We start from the raw sequence: 19,118 nt of genomic DNA, 5'->3' as shown, positions 1-19,118 counted from the left end.
ATTCTCTTGAACCTTCTGGTGGAGCTCCTTGACATAAACAGCTTTAGCTTCCCCGGTTAGACTGACAACTTCAGCTGGAGGTAAGGGTTTAAGGTCTAAAGGGGTTTTCGGATTGAATCCATAAGCAGCTTCAAAAGGTGACATCTTGGTAGCTGAGTGCTGAGCTCAGTTGTATGCAAACTCTATGAATGGAATGCAGTCGACCTAGTTCTTCATGTTCTTCCCAATGGTGGCTCGAAGCAGCGTAGAGAATGTCCTATTGACAACTTCAGTTTATCCATCAGTTTGGGGATGACAAGTAGTGGAGAAAAGCATTAGTCCCCAACTTCTTCCATAGTGTTCTCCAAAAGTGGCTGAGGAACTTGGTGTCTCGGTCAGATACAATGGTACTAGGCACCCCATGTAAGCGCACAACATCCTTGAAGAACAGATCAGCTGACGCATCATTCACCTTGGCACAAGGTATGAAGTGTGCCATCTTGGAGAATCTGTCCACCACAACAAAGATTGAATCCTTGTGTTGAATCTTTTGTAACCCTAGTACAAAATCCATGGAGATGTCCAACCAAGGAGCTGTGGGAATCGGCAGTGGCATGTAAAGACCATGAGGCTGCACTCTAGACTTAGCTTTCTTGCAAGTTACACATCTTGCACAATGAGACTCTACTGCCTTCTTGAGATGCGGCCAATAGAAATGCTCCCTGACCACAGCAAGTGTTTTATCTACTCCAAAGTGTCCCATAAGTCCTCCTCCATGAGCTTCTCTAGTGATTAAATCTCTCAGTGAACACTGAGGGATACACAGTCTCCTGCCTTTGAATAGAAACCCCTCATGTAAGTAGAACTTCCCTTGTGGTCCCCTTGTACAGCTTGAGTAGATGTCAGCAAGATCCGGGTTTTCTCCATATAAGTCTGATGAACTCAAATCCCAACACATTTGCTTCCATTGTGGCGATCAAAGCATATCTTCTTGAGAGGGCATCAGCTACAATGTTCTCCTTGCCCGTCTTATACTTGATGATATAGGGAAAAGTCTCTATAAACTCAATCCAGCGAGCATGCCTCCTTTTGAGGTTAGTTTGTCCTCTCAGATGCTTGAGAGTCTCATGATCAGTATGCACCACAAATTCTTTAGAGAACAGATAGTGTTGCCATGTCTCGAGGGCTCTCACCAAGGCATACAGCTCCTTATCATAAGTGAGATAATTAAGAGTATCCCCACCAAGCTTCTCACTGAAGAAAGCCACAGATTTCCCTCCTTGAATCAAATTATGTAGTCACGATATATGACTAACTTGCAACCATTTTTTCATATTATTAAAAATGATGATTTGTAATATTAGTACCAACAAAACGTCAGAAATAGAAAGTGTTTGTGACAATTTCACTACTATTTATCCGTCATCAATTGTGACATTATTTTGGTCAGAGTAAGTGACTAACAACTAACACAAATTTTGTAACAACTTCTAACTAATTAGTGACAAACTTCTGTCACGGTTTATGACGTATCTGTGACATTTTAATCGTAACAAATTGTGTAATTTTTGTGACTTTTATATTTTGTCACAATTCGTGACAAAGTTGTGGTCATAGTTGATCGTCGCTACAACCGTGACGATTTTGATAGAAAAACTGGATTGTGACCATTTTATTGTGACTTGACTTTTTATAATTTATCACACATTGATCACAATACAAAATCTGTGGCGAAAAGATTATATATTGTGACAAAATTTATAGTTACAATAAGGTTATTTTCTTGTAGTGAGAGGGTCTTCCTGCATAATCTATCTTTCCAGTTGGATGCTCCCAAAAGGCTAGTCATTAATGAGAACAGAGTACCTAACCGTGGAAACCCAAAACATCACAATTTCAATCCAATCCACTTTACCTCAAAACCCATTGTCAACAGAAGCGCTCTAAGATACCCCCACTCCACACGATCATACGCCTTCGACATATCAAATTTGATGTCCATGAATTCTTTTGAGATAGATCTCTCTGTCCTCAAAGTGTTATCAGTAATGAGTCTCTCCTCTACAAACGCTGATTGCGTTGGTGATACAATATCTTTCAGAAAGGGTTTGAGGTGAGTGACCAGAATCCTCGAAATTATCTTGTAGAGGACCGAACATAAACTGATGGGACTCAAAACAGACATGAAAATCGGTTCATCAATTTTGGCAACAGGCAGCGATGTGTATAGTTCCATTTGGCAGGGAACTGACCTGTTGCAAAAAAAAATCATGCACCTCTTTCGTCACCTGATCCCCAACCGTGCTCCAATATCTTTGGAAGAATAAGCCATGTCATCCCATCGGGACCGGGAGCACTGCTGGCTTTGATGAAAAAAAAGCATACTTAACCTCTTCTCTATCGACTTCTCTGGCAAGTTCCTTATTCATCCCATCAGTAACTCTGCTCATGAATCCTTCAAACAAACCATGAAATCACCAGAGTTTGTCGACTTGAAAAGCTTTTGAAAGTATTCCGTCGCGACCTCCCCTTTTGCTGCTTTAGAGAAGTGTTCTTGCCTCCTATCATCCATCAGTTTGATGATTCTCCTTCTTGACCTGTTAGCTTTGACAGATACATGATAATATTTGGTTTTTAATCCCCTTTGACAGCCTACTTATCTTTGCACCTCTGCTTCCAAAAAATATTTCTCCTTTTTATAGGCATGAATGAGCTCCATTTTAAGAAAATGGGTTATCGAAATGGTGGGAAACATCGTAGATTGCTCCAGCTCTAAAGCACACTGAATCTGTTTGATCTTATCCCGCGAGTTGAAATTCTCCTTCTTTTTCCATTTACTTAGCGCCTTTCTATAGCTCTTCAGTCTATCTGAAACATTTGTTTTAAATAAGGGATGATTTGTTAGCCAAGCTTTCTTGATCTCTTCTCTAACTCCAGCCTTGTGCAAAAATCTTCCATCAAAACATAAGCTTCTTCTATAGGATTCTGAGGCAGTGATCAGCTTAACTAAAACAGGCATGTGATTTGAGCCTCGCTTATTAGATGCAGGAAAAAGCTGAAATAATTTCTTGTTTCCAAAACATATGTCTATCTTGGATTGAATCGACAAAGTTCCTCTCTGGCAACCCGAAGTAAAACTGTTCCATGTACTTGGCAACTCAGTCATATCTCCAATCTGAAGCATATTTCATCAATTGCCTGAAACGATGTCTCACTTCTTCTAGTTCCACCGATTTTTATCATTGTCTCTAATATCATTGAAATCACCTACACTACACCAACGATCTTTCTTGTGGGCGCCAATACGAGATAATCTTTCCCAAAGCTTTTGTCCATCGGTCATCACCGCTCACCATAGACACATGAAACAAAAAATGTCTTTTCCAAATTTAACATTGAAATCTACCAGATGCTTATCTACAAACTTGAAATCACTATTTACATATTTTTTCCACATTAATACTAAGCATCTGCTGTACCCGATAGGATTTACTGTCATTATTCAATCATAGCCAAGCCATGTCTGTAGATCCACCAAAACATCTATTTTCTGCTTAGTCTCCATCAAAAACAAAATGTCCGGGAAATGTTTTTTCCGCATCTCATGTAGTCTTGGAATGGCCAGGTCATGTGCACGGCCCAATCCCTGGCAATTCAAATTGATCATAGATATTTTAGATAATGTGCGGTCCCTCAAGGTAGAACCACCAATGGTTTCTTAAACCTTGCAGAGCTTTGAGATGGCTCGACATCTTCTTGTGATTTCCTCTTCATATCAGACATCATTCCTTCTCCCACCTTTTTGCCTCTTTTAGTATCCGCCTTTAACACCCTTTTACCATGGGCGTTAAAACATCAGATATTTTAGTGAAAGTGTCTTGCCTTTTTCTCCCCTTTGATTTCTTCAATAGAGTCCCGGAAGTAGTGGTTTGGTAAAAACCAGCACTATAACCCGTTGGACCTACTATAGAGAATCCATGATGATTTAAATCAGTTTGATCCAACACAGGAGGCATCTTTGTCACCACTTTTCCAGACTGCAATATTTTAAATTCAGCCGAAATTGCACTCGCCATAAGTTTCTCAGGTCTTTGATTAGTCTCAGCTTGAGAACTAAAATTATAGACCATCCATTTACCTTTATTCAGAGCTTTGGTGACCGAAGGAGGAGATTCCAGCCTTAAGAAAGTCATATGTGAAATAGGATCATTAGCTAAATCTTCGATGGATTTCCTTACTTTTCTCCCTATCTTCTCAGGGCCCGAAGCTGCACGTATATAGAGTCTCATGTCATCCAAAACTTCTTTAACGATCTTTGGTTTTCCAGATAAAGGATCCACGCCAATAAAATGTTCTTGAATAAGCCCAAACAGAGGATCAGACTTATCTATCTTCTCCAATACCTCCTGTCTTTTACTCTCCGCCGACGATGTTGCCAACTGCTTAGTCACGATTTTCGAGCTCCTGAAGATAGTACATTGAGGTTACTCATGAGTGAGCCTCTGGCAGGTATAACATCTTTTTTGGATTCTCTCATAATCGTATATGAACCCACACTGAAATATATTGAGGACAGTCTTCCAGTGGCTTCTCGACCCATTTCTCCAGAACTATGAGCCACATGTTGTGAGTATAAAAGCCTTTGTTAAGCACATCAAGCATATCATGTTAATGCTTGAAGATAAACTGAAACTTTTCCTTCGATGGAGCCACTCCTCTCACTCTATCATTTAGCTTTTATTTTCTAGGCATGTCGAGGATTAATTCAGACATCTTCTGATACTGAAGATCTAAAAAACAACCCACTAAGTTTAGGGAATTCCTACTTGTTGAGTAATACTCCATATGATCAGAAAGCACAAAAGGTTCGTCATCTTCTTAAGGCGAATGTTGCAGAAGAGTTTTATCCAGATATGACAACATTGACGATTCCCCTCTTTGACAAGCTAAAACGAGAGTTAAGTTGCTATAATCCGATGAAATCCCTTAGAACTGAAGAAGAAACGAACAGAGCCTCAAGAACAAATCTTATAAATTTTCTCAGTTCTGAGATGAGATTGCTAGTAAACTAAAAAAAATAAAATAACTTTTTGCTAAGAGAAACTTATTTTTTGAAACCCAAACACCACTTCACTGAAATGTGAATTTTAGCAAACAGGAAGAAAGCCTAAAGGAAACTGCTAAATTACGTCGAGAGAATTTCTTTGATATATCAAGGTGTATAACATATTCATAAGGATATGCAGAATTAGTTTACCACACACAAAAATACTAATTACCGCTCTTGAGTGTTGAGGTAAGGAAAAATAACATTTAATCATGTAAATGAGATGTAAAGCGACAATCACTGCGATCAGACATGATTTTCTTATAAAAATGCATACATGATTAAAGTTGAAAAGAAAGAAAGTATTTGATAACAAACAATAAAGTTTAAAAGAAAAAGGTAATGTTAATTAGGAGATTCTCTCTTCATGATTTGGCAAATGTCAAAGTAGAAATGTTGTCAACTTTATTGAATTAAACTAAAAACCAAACGATAATAAATATTTATTTTTCTTTTGAAAATATAAATTCTTCCTTTTTGAACAATAATATATTATTTTATATTAAATAACTAACACTAAGAGTATATGGATTATAAATTAAATAAAATATTATTTTAATGAGACTTAATTAGTTAATTAGAATTTATTTCTTAAAAAGAAATTCAGTTATTTATAAAATTGCCAAATGTCGTTATAGGTTTTAAAGAGTATCTCATAATATTTAAATTTAAATGAGGTATTTTCTTAATGTCTCTCTTATTTTTTCTTTTATTATTTAGATACTATGGAATTGCTTTTAATGTCCAACTAGATTTTGACCCGCACGCCCGTGCGGGTATATATTTTAAAAATATATTGCTATTTATTTTTTATGTCAATATCAAAGCTGGATAAAAAATTAAAATCTGAAGAACCGAACCGATCACGATCCGAAAGAGTAATACCAAACCCGAATCAAAGTTGATTAAATATCCAAATTATTCCAAATTTTGATATTTAGACAACCGAAACCATAACCAATTCGAATTGGATATCAAAATGTATCTGAAAAAGATTTATATACTTATATATTAATTATTTTTATTTTTAATGTATATAAAAAATTCAGAATATATATGATACTTTCAGGTTGGTTTAAATACTTGAAATATATATATATATATATATATATATATATATATATATATATATATATATATATTATATAAATAGTCAAATACAAATATCTAACATAGTGGAAGTACACTCAAAACACCAAAATTATTTAAAATAATTATTGGTTTTTGATCCAAAATTTAAACCAAACTAATTTATATGTTAAGTTTAGGTATTCTCACATATGTTATTCAGATTTATATACAATATATTATTTTATCTATAGATTTTAAGAAATTTTAAATATATAATGAATTTTAAAAAATAATTTAAATGGGTTATCCGAACCCGAACTAAACCCGCAAAGATCCGAATATAATTTGAACTGGAATTTAGAAATATTTGTATGGAGCTGAAATTTTTGACCATTGAAACCCAAAACTCAAATAGATCCGAAACGAACCCGAATGGATACCTGAACGCCCAGCCTAGTCATAATTCGATTTGAAATTTAGAAATATATGAATGAGACTGAAATCTTTGATCCCGTAAACCCGAAACCCAAACAGAACTGAAACTAACCGGAATGGATACCTGAACACCCAGCCCTAGTCACTATTATGTATTATATATATATATATATATATATATATATATGTCATCATGTAACTAATTGTATTGGTCCATCATATAAATAGTCATATAATTAATAGTATTTTATATGTACCATCTTATAAATAATCACATATATTATATTCTTAAATTTTAATGTGAAATATAAAACCATAATTTAAGTTGGTATATGAAATTAATCTTTTTGTTGTATTTTTCTTATATATATTGAAAATATTTTTTAATAATGGTTACTGGAAAATATTTTAGTAAAGATAAATTTTTGAATATATGCATATTTTAGATTAATTTTTGATATAAATAAATTTTAAATTATTATTTTGATTTTAAATATGTATATATACCATTAAATTTTATTTTATGATTATTTTAGAAAAACAATGTTTTTAGGTAATTAGATTAGTCCATTTTGTATATTTTTAAACTGATATAATGGATTTCCAATTTTTTTAATAACATAAGCAATTACTTTTTTCTTCTTGACATACTTTTATCCATGTTTTAAATTTTTAATTTTTTGCATTAGTTTTTTATGAATTATTATTAATTTTATGATATATTTTTTTGAAAATTGAACTCTTGAAATTTTTATATTTGACTAAGCTAAATAAGGTAATAATATTGTGTGTTTAAAAATTGTTTTATATAATATACTATTTATATTTCAGTTTGTGTTTTTATTTTCACCATAAAGAATTGTAAATAAAAAGAATTGTAAATATAGTGACAGAATTGTAAATAAAAGAAAATATAGTAAGAATGTTATTTAATTTATTGTAAAACAGTGGCTAAATGTTTAACTAAAAAGAAGTATTAAATATGTTATTCATGTTGCTAAACGATTCTTATTTGTTATTAATTTATTAGAAATACAATGACTAAATGTGTAAATAAAAAAAATACATATTTCTATTATCCATGTTTCCAAACATATTTCATTAATTCTCTTATCCTTGTTTCCAAACACATATCTCATTAATTATCATATCCTTGTTTCCAAACACTTTCAATGGGTACTTCAACTTTAATAAGATTGATTGTTTGGTTCTTAATAGTGAAGTCCTTCACACTTCCCACTAATATACATACGCGCACACACACAAACACGTTACACGTATTTGCTGAGAGTAAGAGCAGAGAGAGAGAGAAAGAGAGCCATGGAGGTTGAGAAGACAGAGATGAACATTACAGAGGAAGATGATGATGAGTCTAAGATTATCTACAGAGGATGGAAAGTCATGTCCTTCATCATTGGTACTAACTGATCCATATCATCTCTTAAACTGTTTTAGTTACTTAAACACTCTAATCTTGAGACGAACAGGAAAGCTAACAAAGTCCACTGTAATTTCTACGAACTTAGACTTTAAAGATCAATAAATTCTTTTTTTTAAGAATCAATAAATTCATGAGTTGATTTTTAACTTACTAAAAAGAGTTTAGCTCTAATGAATCTGTTTCCAGTTTTAACATTTTGATCTTGAAACGAACAAGAACAAGTGGCGAAAACAGTGTAAGCAATTGGTTGCATGTGCACCCACTATTTTTTACAAATTTTGTTATTTTGTTAGGTAAAATGAAAGAATATTATTAGAAAACATATTTTTCTTACACCTATTAATCTGTTTTATACACTTTATGCACCCACAAAAAATATCATCTAAATTCGTCCCTGGCAAGAACTGAAGGGAAAGGAGTTTATAAGCAGCATAAAAGCTTAATGTTATGTATTTTAACTTAGGAAATGAGACATTTGAGAAGCTTGGAATAGTTGGGAGTTCATCGAATCTTGTTATATACTTAACAACAGTTTCCAACATGAAGAGCATCACGGCGGCCACCGTCGTCAACATCTACGGTGGTACAAGCAACTTTGGCACCATCGTAGCCGCATTCCTCTGTGACTCTTTCTTCGGCCGCTACAAAACCTTATCTTTCGCCATGATCGCTTGCTTCCTCGTATGATTAATACCAATTCATTACACAGGTTTTAACTGATATTTGATGTTTGTGTCTGAAAGTATATAATCTTTTGTTTTGTTTCGTTAAAAGGGTTCGGTGGCGATGGATCTAACGGCTGTGATTAACCAGCTGCATCCAGCTAAATGCGGTAAGGAAATAGGAAGCGTGTACAAGGGGCCATCCATTGGACAGATAATGTTTCTCGCCGGAGCAATGGTTTTGTAATCTTCCTTTTGGTGCTGACCAGTTCAACCCTAAGACGAAAGAAGGGAAACGAGGGGTTGATAGTTTCTTTAATTGGTATTTCTTCACCTTCACGTTTGCTCAGATGGTGTCGTTAACGCTCATCGTCTATGTTCAATCAAACGTGAGTTGGAGTATAGGTTTAGCCATCCCAGCTATTCTTAAGTTACTTGGTTGTATCATCTTCTTTGCTGGTTCTAAGCTCTATGTCAAGGTTAAAGCCAGTGGCAGTCCCATTCATAGCATAACAAGAGTCATTGTCGTTGCGATCAACAAAAGGAGATTAAAAGTTATCGGTTCGTCTTCTGCGGGTCTGTACAACTACATAGCAGAGGACTTCAAGAACTCAAAGCTGAGCCATACAAATCAGTTTAGGTACTGAAAATAAAATCCTTCCTTCTGAATTTCTTGTGGAACACGTTTTAGGGTTTTGTTAATTTCCAGGTTTCTTGACAAAGCGGCAATCCAAACACCAGATGATAAATTGAACATAGATGGATCTCCAGCGGATGTATGGAAGCTATGTAGTGTGCAGCAAGTGGAGGAAGTGAAATGTGTGACCCGGGTGCTACCAATTTGGCTCTCCGCCGCCTTATTCTACCTAGCTTATATCCAACAAACAACCTACACAATCTTTCAGTCTCTTCAATCCAAAAGACATCTGGGTTCAGGAACTTTCCAGATTCCAGCAGGGTCTTATACTGTTTTCTTGATGCTTGGAATGACGATATTTATACCTATCTACGACTGCGTCCTTGTACCTTTCCTTAGAAAGTATACAGGCAGAGACGGTGGTATCACACAACTGCAGAGAGTTGGAGCAGGTATGTTTCTATGCATCACAAGTATGTTGGTGTCCGCAGCTATAGAGCAACACAGAAGAACGGTAGCTCTCACAAGGCCGACGCTAGAGGTTGCACCGAGAAAAGGCGCAATCTCTTCCATGTCCGGTATGTGGCTGATACCTCAGCTAGTGCTCATGTGTATAGGAGACGCTCTAGCTGGAGTTGGTCAAATGGAGTTTTACTACAAACAGTTTCCAGAGAACATGAGAAGTTTCACGGGTTCTTTGTACTACTGCGGAATAGGATTGTCGAGTTACCTCAGCAGCTTCTTGTTATCCACGCTGCACGACATCATGGAGGGATCATCGGCCGGGAACTGGCTACCAGAAGATCTAAACAAGGGGAGACTCGAGTATTTTGATACGTTGCAGCAGGTCTACTTCAGGAAGAGATCACGTGGTACTGAGGAAGAACAGATGAAGGGAGGAAACGAGTTGGTTGAGCAAAGCCTCGGAGTGGAGGAGAGGCTTAGCGTTGGAGAAGAATAAAGGAAGAAGAGCAAAGCCTCGGAGTGAGAGAGGGGCTTTGCTAAGAAGATACTTTTCTTTTCGTATAAGATAAGCATTAGTTGTTGCTTTTAGTTTTCATGATGTTATTGATGTGTGTAGAGTCGCTATGAGACCTGCAGCTATGATCGACATGAGATCATAGTATCTTTATCAGCTCAGTACTTTGTAATCGGATTTCCCTTTGTTATATTGCAATCGTACTTTTCATATATTCATTGTTAAGGGAGTTACAAGAGGGAGAGAGATCGTAACTCTAATCTTAACAAATTGGTGCGTTTGTGATCTGATCGAAGCTCGCTGTTCGTTATGGCGGATATGGTTGGATCGTCTGGAGATGGTGACGGTACGACGCCGATGAAACTTCACGAGTTGTCGTTTCTTCGCGACGAGTGGGAACGTTTGGCGAAGAACGCTGAAGATACGGCGTCTCAGTTCGCGATGGTGGAGAGACGTCTGGAAGCTGCCGATGCTAGATCTGAAGCTCGTTTCGCACAAATCACGAAGATGCTGGAACGTATGGAGCTAGCACGTGGTGGTGAGAAACCGAACGGAAAGGGGCTCGCTTCTCCGTCTGACTCCATGAGTCCGATGGGGTTTCCTCCGATGCGTTCGACGTTTGATCACGTACCATCTGGTATGGGTCTTCCTCCTTCGGTGTTTGAGAATAGGGAGGGGATGTTTAAGAAGATCGAGATGCCTGTGTTTTCTAGGAAGAACCCTTTTGGCTGGATTGCACAGGTAGAACGATACTTTCGTTTAGGTAACTTCCAGGGCCTTGATCGTTTGCAGATGGTCTCGCTGAGTTTGGAAGGTCCCGTCTTGAACTGGTTCAACGGTGAAATGGAACATGATCCTTTCATTGATTGGCATCAATTCAAGCGACGTTTGGTAGCTCGTTTTTGGCAGAGGATCGAGGAGGAGCCAGGCAAACGTTTGTTTTCTCTGCGACAGACAGGCTCCATTCATGACTACGTCAACGAGTTTGAGGAGCTTCGTTCTATTGTGCGGGGGATTGATGAATCTAACTTGGTTGATGTGTTCTTTAATGGGCTGAAACAGGAGATATAGGAAGTAGTGAAGCTGAAAGAGCCGCATGGACTACATCAGCATATTGCAGCAGTGATTGGTATGGAAGGGAGCGCCTTTTGTCAGTCAGTCAGCTTTGCGTTGCAGTCAGGGCAGTCTAAGGCAGTGCAGAACCGTTCGTGGGGTACTTCGGGATCGTCTTCGCAGCGTACAGTGCAGCTTGACACGAGCAAGATGAACCGTGGGGGTAACGACAGACCTCGTCTACGCTACACTGACTCAGAACTGGATGCAATGAGGCGTGATAACATCTGTTTTAAGTGCCGTGGTCCTTACTCCAAGACTCACGTGTGTCCCAAGAAAGAGTTGAGGATTATGACAGTGATCAATGGCTTCGAGTTTGAGTTGGTGGACAGAGAGGATACTCAGATAGCGCAGGGAGAAGCGTCTGGTACAGCTGAAGAGGTCATGGGGTTGTCTTTCAACGCGTTTCTGGGGATTGACACTCCGACGACGACACGAGTGACTGGGGTGATTGGTAATGCAGAGGTGGTAGTGATGATTGACAGTGGAGCGACGCACAACTTTGTGGCGCCACACGTCGTCAAACACACTAAGCTACCCTTGGACACTAGTCGCAAGTTTCAGGTTCTATTGGGCAACAGTGTTTCAGTGGAGGCTTTTGGTGTGTGTCGTCAGGTTCCGTTTGTGCTACAAGGTGCTGTTTTTACCGATGACTTCATCTATTTGGAGCTGGGAGGAGTTGATGTGATACTGGGAGTGCAGTGGCTAAGGCGTTTGGGTAAATGTGAAGTTGATTGGGAGCGTCAGGAGTGGTCGTTTCGTCATCAGGGGCAGATGGTTACTCTTCGTGGGGATCATAATCTGCACCAGTCCCCGGCTAAGTTTCAGAAACTGTCCTTGTCTGCAATGGAGGTGTTAGAGTTGGGTGCTACATCAGTGGAGGTTCTGAGTACTACACCGTCAGTTCAGGCTGTCTTGGATCGTTTTCAGGACGTGTTTGCGCTACCTCAAGGGCTACCTCCCTTGCGCAACCGCGAACACTCTATTCACTTGCAACCTGGAGTGACTTCAATCTCAGTCCGTCCTTACCGTTACCCACACGCAAGTAAGGAAGCTATGGAGGAAATGGTGACTGAAATGCTCAAGAGTGGGATCATACGACCTAGTAAGAGCCCATTTTCGAGCCCGGTGTTGCTGGTTTGTAAGAAAGACAAAAGCTGGCGCTTCTGTGTAGATTATCGAGCTATCAACCGGGTCACCATCGCCGATAAATACCCTATCCCGATGATTGACCAACTGCTTGATGAGCTGCACGGCGCTAAGGTCTTCTCAAAGATCGACTTACGTTCCGGTTACCATCAGATACGGATGAAGGAGGAGGACGTTCACAAGACCGCTTTCCGCACTCATGAGGGTCACTATGAGTTCCTCGTCATGCCTTTTGGTCTAACGAACGCTCCTGCGACGTTTCAGGCTTTGATGAACGAGATCTTTCGTCCATTCTTACGTCGCTTTGTCCTCGTCTTCTTTGATGACATTCTAGTGTACAGCGCATCTATTGAGGAGCATGATGAACACTTAGGCATCGTGTTGCAGACTTTGCGTGAACACTCTCTCTTTGCGAACAGCAAGAAGTGTGTGTTTGGCCAACCTCAGGTTGATTATCTAGGCCACATCATCTCTGCAGCTGGAGTCGCCACTGATCCTTCAAAGACTGAGGCGATGCAGAAGTGGCCTACTCCACGCACTGTGAAGGAACTAAGAGGCTTCTTGGGTTTGACTGGGTACTACCGCAACTACGTCAAGAGCTATGGGGAGTTGGCACACCCTCTGACTTCTCTCCTACGCAAAGATATGTTTGCGTGGTCTGCGGAGGCTCAAACTGCTTTTGACAAGCTCAAGCAGGCTATGATGACTGCACCGGTTCTCTCTCTGTCTGACTTCTCGGCTCTGTTTGTAGTGGAGACAGACGCCTCTGGGTTTGGTTTGGGAGCAGTTCTGATGCAGAACAAAAGGCATGTAGCCTACTTTAGTCACACCTTGACTCCTCGGGAACGTTTGAAACCGATATACGAACGAGAGCTCATGGCCATAGTGTTTGCTGTCCTCAAGTGGAAACACTATCTCACTGGGCGTCGTTTCGTGGTTCACACGGATCAAAAGAGCTTGAAATACCTGTTAGAACAACGCGAAGTCTCCATGGACTATCAACGCTGGCTAACTCGTCTAATGGGGTTTCAGTTCGACATAATCTACAAACCGGGGATTGAGAATAAAGCAGCCGACGGTCTCTCGCGACAGATGCAGGATTCTGTTCCGGAGACTTGTTCGTCCTTGTTTGCTTTGTTGGTTCCGAATGTGCTTCAGCTGCAAGATATTTATGCAGAAATTGAGCAGTCTGACCACATTCAGACCATTATTCAGCAAGTGCGAACCGGAGTTCCTATGAAGCTAGGATACTCTGTGGCTGATGATAGGTTGTGGTACAAGAAGCGCTTAGTAATACCCTCTACTTTGCGTTTCATTCCGTTAATCTTACGGGAGAACCATGACAGTCTTGTTGGGGGGCACTCGGGCGTTTTCAAAACACTCAAGCGCATCCAACAGACATTTCAGTGGGATGGCATGCGCAAGACAGTGCAGGAGTATGTGACTCAGTGCGTCATTTGTCAGACTCACAAGTCTTCAACATTGACTCCAGCAGGCCTCTTGCAACCTTTGCCTATTCCCTCACAGATATGGCAGGACATTAGCATGGATTTCATCGATGGTTTGCCATCATCGAACAAAACAAGTGTGATCTTTGTCGTTGTCGACAGACTGAGCAAGTATTCCCACTTCTACAGTCTCAAGCACCCTTACACCGCAGTTGATGTGGCTGCTAAGTTCACTTCGGAGCTTGTGAAACTCCACGGGTTTCCAGCCTCCATCGTCTCTGACCGCGACAAAATCTTGTTGAGTTCCTTTTGGAAATAGTGTATGAAGTTGGCAGGTACTACGCTGAAGTATAGCACTGCGTTTCACCCCCAAACTGATGGGCAAACGGAAGTGCTAAACCGATGCTTAGAGACATACCTGCGCTGCTTCACATCCACTCACCCGAAGACTTGGCTGCAGTATCTGTTGTGGGCTGAGTACTGGTACAACACCTGTTTTCACACTGCGATCCAGACCACTCCTTTCAAGGTTGTCTATGGTCGGGATCCACCACCGTTGCTGCGTTTCGAGCCTGGCTCCACTGCCAACTTCGAATTGGAAACGAACCTTAAGGAACGTGATAGCATGCTCGATCAGTTGAAGTTGTTCCTAGAGAAGGCTCAACAGAGGATGAAGAAGTCAGCTGACAAGCATCGTCGCGAGCTCTCTTTTGAGGTGGGAGATATGGTTTTCCTCAAACTCAGGCCGTACCGCCAACAGTCGGTGTCGCGACGCTTGTGTCAAAAGTTAGCCGCTAAGTTCTACGGTCCCTTTGAAGTTATGATTGGACCGGTTGCTTACCGTCTACGTTTGCCTGAGGGGTCTCGTGTGCATCATGTGTTCCATGTCTCGCAACTGAAACAAGTAGTGGGGACGACTACGCAGTTCACTCCGCTACCACAGTCGTTCTCACCGCAAGGTCAGTTCATTTTGACGCCTGACAAGATACTGGAAACACGTTACACAGCGACTGGGTGTTTGGAGGTACTTGTGCAGTGGATGGACCTACCACCGCATGAGTCTTCGTGGATGTTGGGGTGGGAATTTGCGCAACAGTTTCCTGAATTTCAGCTTGAGGACAAGCTACGTCTCGTTGGGCGGGGTATTGATACGTTGCAGCAGGTCTACTTCAGGAAGAGATCATGTGGTACTGAGGAAGAACAGAGGAAGGGAGGAAACGAGTTGGTTGAGCAAAGCCTCGGAGTGGAGGAGAGGCTTAGCGTTGGAGAAGAATAAAGGAAGAAGAGCAAAGCCTCGGAGTGAGAGAGAGGCTTTGCTAAGAAGATACTTTTCTTTTCGTATAAGATAAGTATTAGTTGTTACTTTTAGTTTTCATGCTGTTATTGATGTGTGTAGAGTCGCTATGAGACCTGCAGCTATGAACGACATGAGATCATAGTATCTTTATCAGCTCAGTACTTTGTAATCGGGATTTCCCTTTGTTATATTGCAATCGTACTTTTCATATATTAATTGTTAAGGGAGTTACAAGAGGGAGAGAGATCGTAACTCTAATCTTAACATATTTCTACTACTTTGTTGCTGGTATGATGACTCTAAACTTTGCCTATTTCTTGTTAGTCTCACATTGGTCCCGTTACAAAGATGTTGTGGCCAAGTATAGTGACATGGACAAGTCTTCTAATGAGCTTGATGAGGTCTCAGTGTAGTAAAGATCTTGTACTTATTCCTGATTGGGTTTAGGGTTTTGAGTTGGGTTTGTGATAATAAAGATAGAACATTTGAACAAAATAATACGTACAAATACAAACCAAAATATTTATCTTTTAAGGACCATCATCTCTCAAAGAACAAACAGTGAAAAACGAATCAAATCAAACAGGGACAGATTGTCCAGTGAGAGCATCATGGAGATGTAGTGACCCATCTTTCATCAAATTAATGCTTAGGCTTTTGAACCTCTCTCTTGAGTATTGCCTTGATGCCTTTCTCCAATCCGTTCCTGCTTTCATCATCGTAACAAACTCATCATAGTTTATACGCCCATCCTGCCAAAAACAAACACTCTCATTATTTACTCTTTACAAGCTCAACTGTTAGGCCTTATGGAAGGTTATTTTAGAGATTAGACAGAACCTTGTCAGAATCAACTTCGCGCATGATATCGTTTAGAACACTGATGTCTGGTTCGCCTAACTCATCAGTTAAAGCTTCCCTTAGCTCATCAAGTTCGATGTATGTACTTCCATCTTTGTCAAAATACATAAAAGCTAATTTGAAAAGCTCGTCGTTCTCTATCTTCTGCAAGTGAATGATCACAGCTACAAACTCTCCGTAGTCCAGAAACCCATTCCCATCAACATCAGCCTGCGTTCAAACCCCACAAGGATTTTCAGCTATGTTTTTTTCTTTCATAAGAGAAGAGGTGATGCAGAAAGTTACCACTTCCATCAACATTTTGATCTCTGGTTCACCAAGTTGTGAGCCAACCTTCTGAAGTCCAGCTCTGAGTTCCGGGTAAGTTATTCTACCATCGTTGTCATCATCCATCAGCGTGAACATGTCCTTGATCACTTCAACCTCTTGAATAGACAAGTGCTCAGCTATTACCTGGGGTCATCAAAGAGAGATGATAATGATCAAAAACAAATTAAAGAGACCAGACAATTTGAAAGTCTAAAAGGCAAAACACAACATACACGAAGAACTTTCTTTTTGAATCTATTCATCATAGAGAACTGCTTCAATCTTGATCTGACTATATCCCCTAACGGAACATTTGGAGCTTTCTTTGCATTCTGTATCCAAGGGTGAGCTGAGAGGCGATACGGTTAGTGATGGCGTTAGAATCAGTTGGACCAAATCAGGGTAACAAAAGAGCATAAAAAGAACATTACCTAACACTTGCTGAGCAGTTAAACGCTTAGTGGGATCAGGATCCAACATCTGCCTCACAAGGCTCTTGGCACTCTCTGATATCTGAGGCCAAGGGTCTCTCTTAAAATCAATAACTCCCCTCAAGATAGCAAGAGCAACACCTTGTTCCGTCTCTGTCAACAGAAACCACAAACTTAGGCAGACAAATCACACAAACTTTGTATATATCAAGAAAAAAAAAAGAGAAAACAAGAAGCTAACCGGCCCAAAACGGAGGAACACCACAGAGCAAGATGTAGATGATAACTCCAGCACTCCAAACATCAACCTCTGGCCCATAATCTCTCTTCAACACTTCAGGAGCCATGTAATATGGACTTCCTACAATCTCCGTAAACTTATCTCCTGCAATAAAGGAATAAACTTTACACACTAATAGTAAAAAATCAGTCTAGGCGGCAAATCCATACTAACCAAAAAGATTTATATAATTTAAATAAACTGGTTATAAACATTCTTTAAAACAGTTTTAAATCGAAATTAGTCTAAATAATAATAATATTACTAATTTGTAAAATTCCTTTAGTTCTATAAATTCATCAAAATAATTTTGTAATTAAATCCAAAAAACTAATATATCTTATAAAAATGTAGAATATATATAAAATCAATCAACAATTAATTAAGGCCTAATCCGCCTAATAGCTAATCCGCCTAGCATTTCACTAAGCATACTAACCAAAAAGATTTATATGATTTAAATAAATTGGTTAAAAACATTCTTCAAAACAGTTTTAAATCGATCTAAATAATAATATTACTACAAATCCACAAATTTGTAGAATTCCTTTTACTTCTACAAATTCATCAAAATAATTTTGTAATTAAATCCAGAAAACTAAAATATCTTATAAAAATGTAGAATATATATATAAAATCAATCAACAATTAATTAAGGCCTAATCCGCCAAATTGATAATCTAGTTATGGCCTAGCATTTCACTAAGCATACTCAAGAGATGGAAACTAGACCAGGTTTGAAGAAGACAGACAATCCAAAATCAATAGCCTTCAAGGCAGAGTTCTCCTTCTTATTAGCGAACAAAAAGTTCTCAGGCTTCAAATCACGATGCACAACCCCATTAACATGACACATCATCACGACCTCAGCGACCGTTCTCGCAACAGCAGCAGCCGCACGCTCCGTGTAATGTCCCCTCGCCACGATCCTATCGAAAAGCTCCCCGCCTTCGCACAGCTCCATCACCAGATGCACGTTCTCGCTGTCCTCGTAAGTCCCCCTGAGCTTCACCACGTTGGGGTGGTCAGGCAGAGTGGACATGATCGAGACCTCGCGGCGCACGTCCTCGACGTCGACGGCTGTTCGGAGCTTCCGCTTGGAGATCGATTTGCAAGCCAGGGCTTCGCGTGTCTCGCGGTCGGTGCAGAGGTGGGTGATTCCGAACTCGCCGCGACCTAGCTCTCGGCCTAGGATGTACTTGTCGGTGATCTTGGTCTGGTGGCTCGTGGGGATTATCACGTCCTTGATGCCGCGTGTTCGAACCGGAGATCTGATGAAATCGGAGGTGAATGGGTTTAGTTTCCGGTTTTGATTGGTTTTCTTCGGTTTAGGAGTCGGTTTAGAGTTTTCCGATTCGGGAGGCCTCACGCAGACGTTACAGTTACCCATCGCCGAGTCAAGAACTCAGCGACTAACAGAAGCTTATTGACAAAAAAAAAAAAAAAAAGCTTATCTCTTTGTTTCTATCCGGCCGGAGATGGCGGTGGCGGTGTTTCCCGGCGGAAAAACGCGGGTTCAAGTGAAGAAAAGTCGAGTCTTTCGAAATTTTCGGTTTCGGGAATGTAAAGGAGATCAAATAAGTGAGCTTCTGATTTGTCTTTATATGAAATTAACTATTGTAAATGCATTTAATATTTTGACGTGTTAACCTGAGATATTTTTCTATATTTCTTCTGGATGGGATTTTGGTCCAAGCGTGTGACTCACAAAATGAAGAAACTCTTTTTATTTTTCTTTAATGTTGAGTTTATTAGATTTAGCTTTTGCATCTAATGGTAAAATAAAAGACATGAAGAAATCACTGAAGATATTATTTTCACTTATGGAATATGAATTGTATAGTCAAGTTAATCGGTTATAAGTATATAGATATCTTCTTGCAGTTCTAAAAATATTAAAAATAAAATTATGGAACTGA

The 19,118-nt window shown here is 39.5% G+C and overlaps 2 protein-coding genes and 1 pseudogene across 2 annotated transcripts; 1 reads left to right on the top strand and 2 right to left on the bottom strand.

The window, feature by feature from the left end:
- Positions 1-3,672: 3,672 nt before the first annotated feature.
- On the bottom strand, positions 3,673-4,602 carry LOC130495771 (uncharacterized). Its single transcript, XM_056987276.1, has 3 exons — positions 4,535-4,602; positions 3,862-4,443; positions 3,673-3,811 (listed from the first exon to the last, which is right to left on the bottom strand). Exons 1-3 carry the CDS (start codon positions 4,600-4,602, stop codon positions 3,673-3,675), a joined length of 789 nt encoding a protein of 262 aa, XP_056843256.1.
- Positions 4,603-7,862: 3,260 nt separating this feature from the next.
- LOC108813084 (protein NRT1/ PTR FAMILY 2.9-like) lies at positions 7,863-10,650 on the top strand (annotated as a pseudogene).
- A 5,176-nt stretch (positions 10,651-15,826) lies between these two features.
- LOC108813085 (calcium-dependent protein kinase 10) lies at positions 15,827-18,790 on the bottom strand. Its single transcript, XM_018585520.2, has 7 exons — positions 17,932-18,790; positions 17,161-17,304; positions 16,920-17,072; positions 16,722-16,837; positions 16,465-16,632; positions 16,159-16,389; positions 15,827-16,070 (listed from the first exon to the last, which is right to left on the bottom strand). The coding sequence occupies exons 1-7, from the start codon at positions 18,587-18,589 to the stop codon at positions 15,897-15,899; spliced, it is 1,644 nt and encodes a 547-aa protein (XP_018441022.1). The 5' UTR covers positions 18,590-18,790; the 3' UTR covers positions 15,827-15,896.
- Positions 18,791-19,118: the final 328 nt, after the last annotated feature.

Source organism: Raphanus sativus, chromosome 6 (assembly GCF_000801105.2).
Source record: "Raphanus sativus cultivar WK10039 chromosome 6, ASM80110v3, whole genome shotgun sequence".
In the NCBI taxonomy this organism is placed as follows: domain Eukaryota; kingdom Viridiplantae; phylum Streptophyta; class Magnoliopsida; order Brassicales; family Brassicaceae; genus Raphanus; species Raphanus sativus.
This window is presented reverse-complemented; position numbering and strand designations above follow the sequence as displayed.

Bases quoted from the DNA above. Each gene is read 5' to 3' on its own strand.
- LOC108813085 (XM_018585520.2), bottom strand. From the start codon at position 18,589: ATGGGTAACTGTAACGTCTGCGTGAGGCCTCCCGAATCGGAAAACTCT. The intron at 17,073-17,160 runs GTTAGCTTCTTG...TTCTGTTGACAG, and splicing joins TGTTCCTCCGTTTTGGGCCG to AGACGGAACAAGGTGTTGCT. The intron at 16,838-16,919 runs GTAATGTTCTTT...ATCGCCTCTCAG, and splicing joins AACTGCTCAGCAAGTGTTAG to CTCACCCTTGGATACAGAAT.
- LOC130495771 (XM_056987276.1), bottom strand. From the start codon at position 4,602: ATGTGGCTCATAGTTCTGGAGAAATGGGTCGAGAAGCCACTGGAAGAC. The intron at 4,444-4,534 runs GTGGGTTCATAT...TACTATCTTCAG, and splicing joins TGTCCTCAATATATTTCAGT to GAGCTCGAAAATCGTGACTA. The intron at 3,812-3,861 runs GCAAGACACTTT...CCATGGTAAAAG, and splicing joins AAATCAAAGGGGAGAAAAAG to GGTGTTAAAGGCGGATACTA.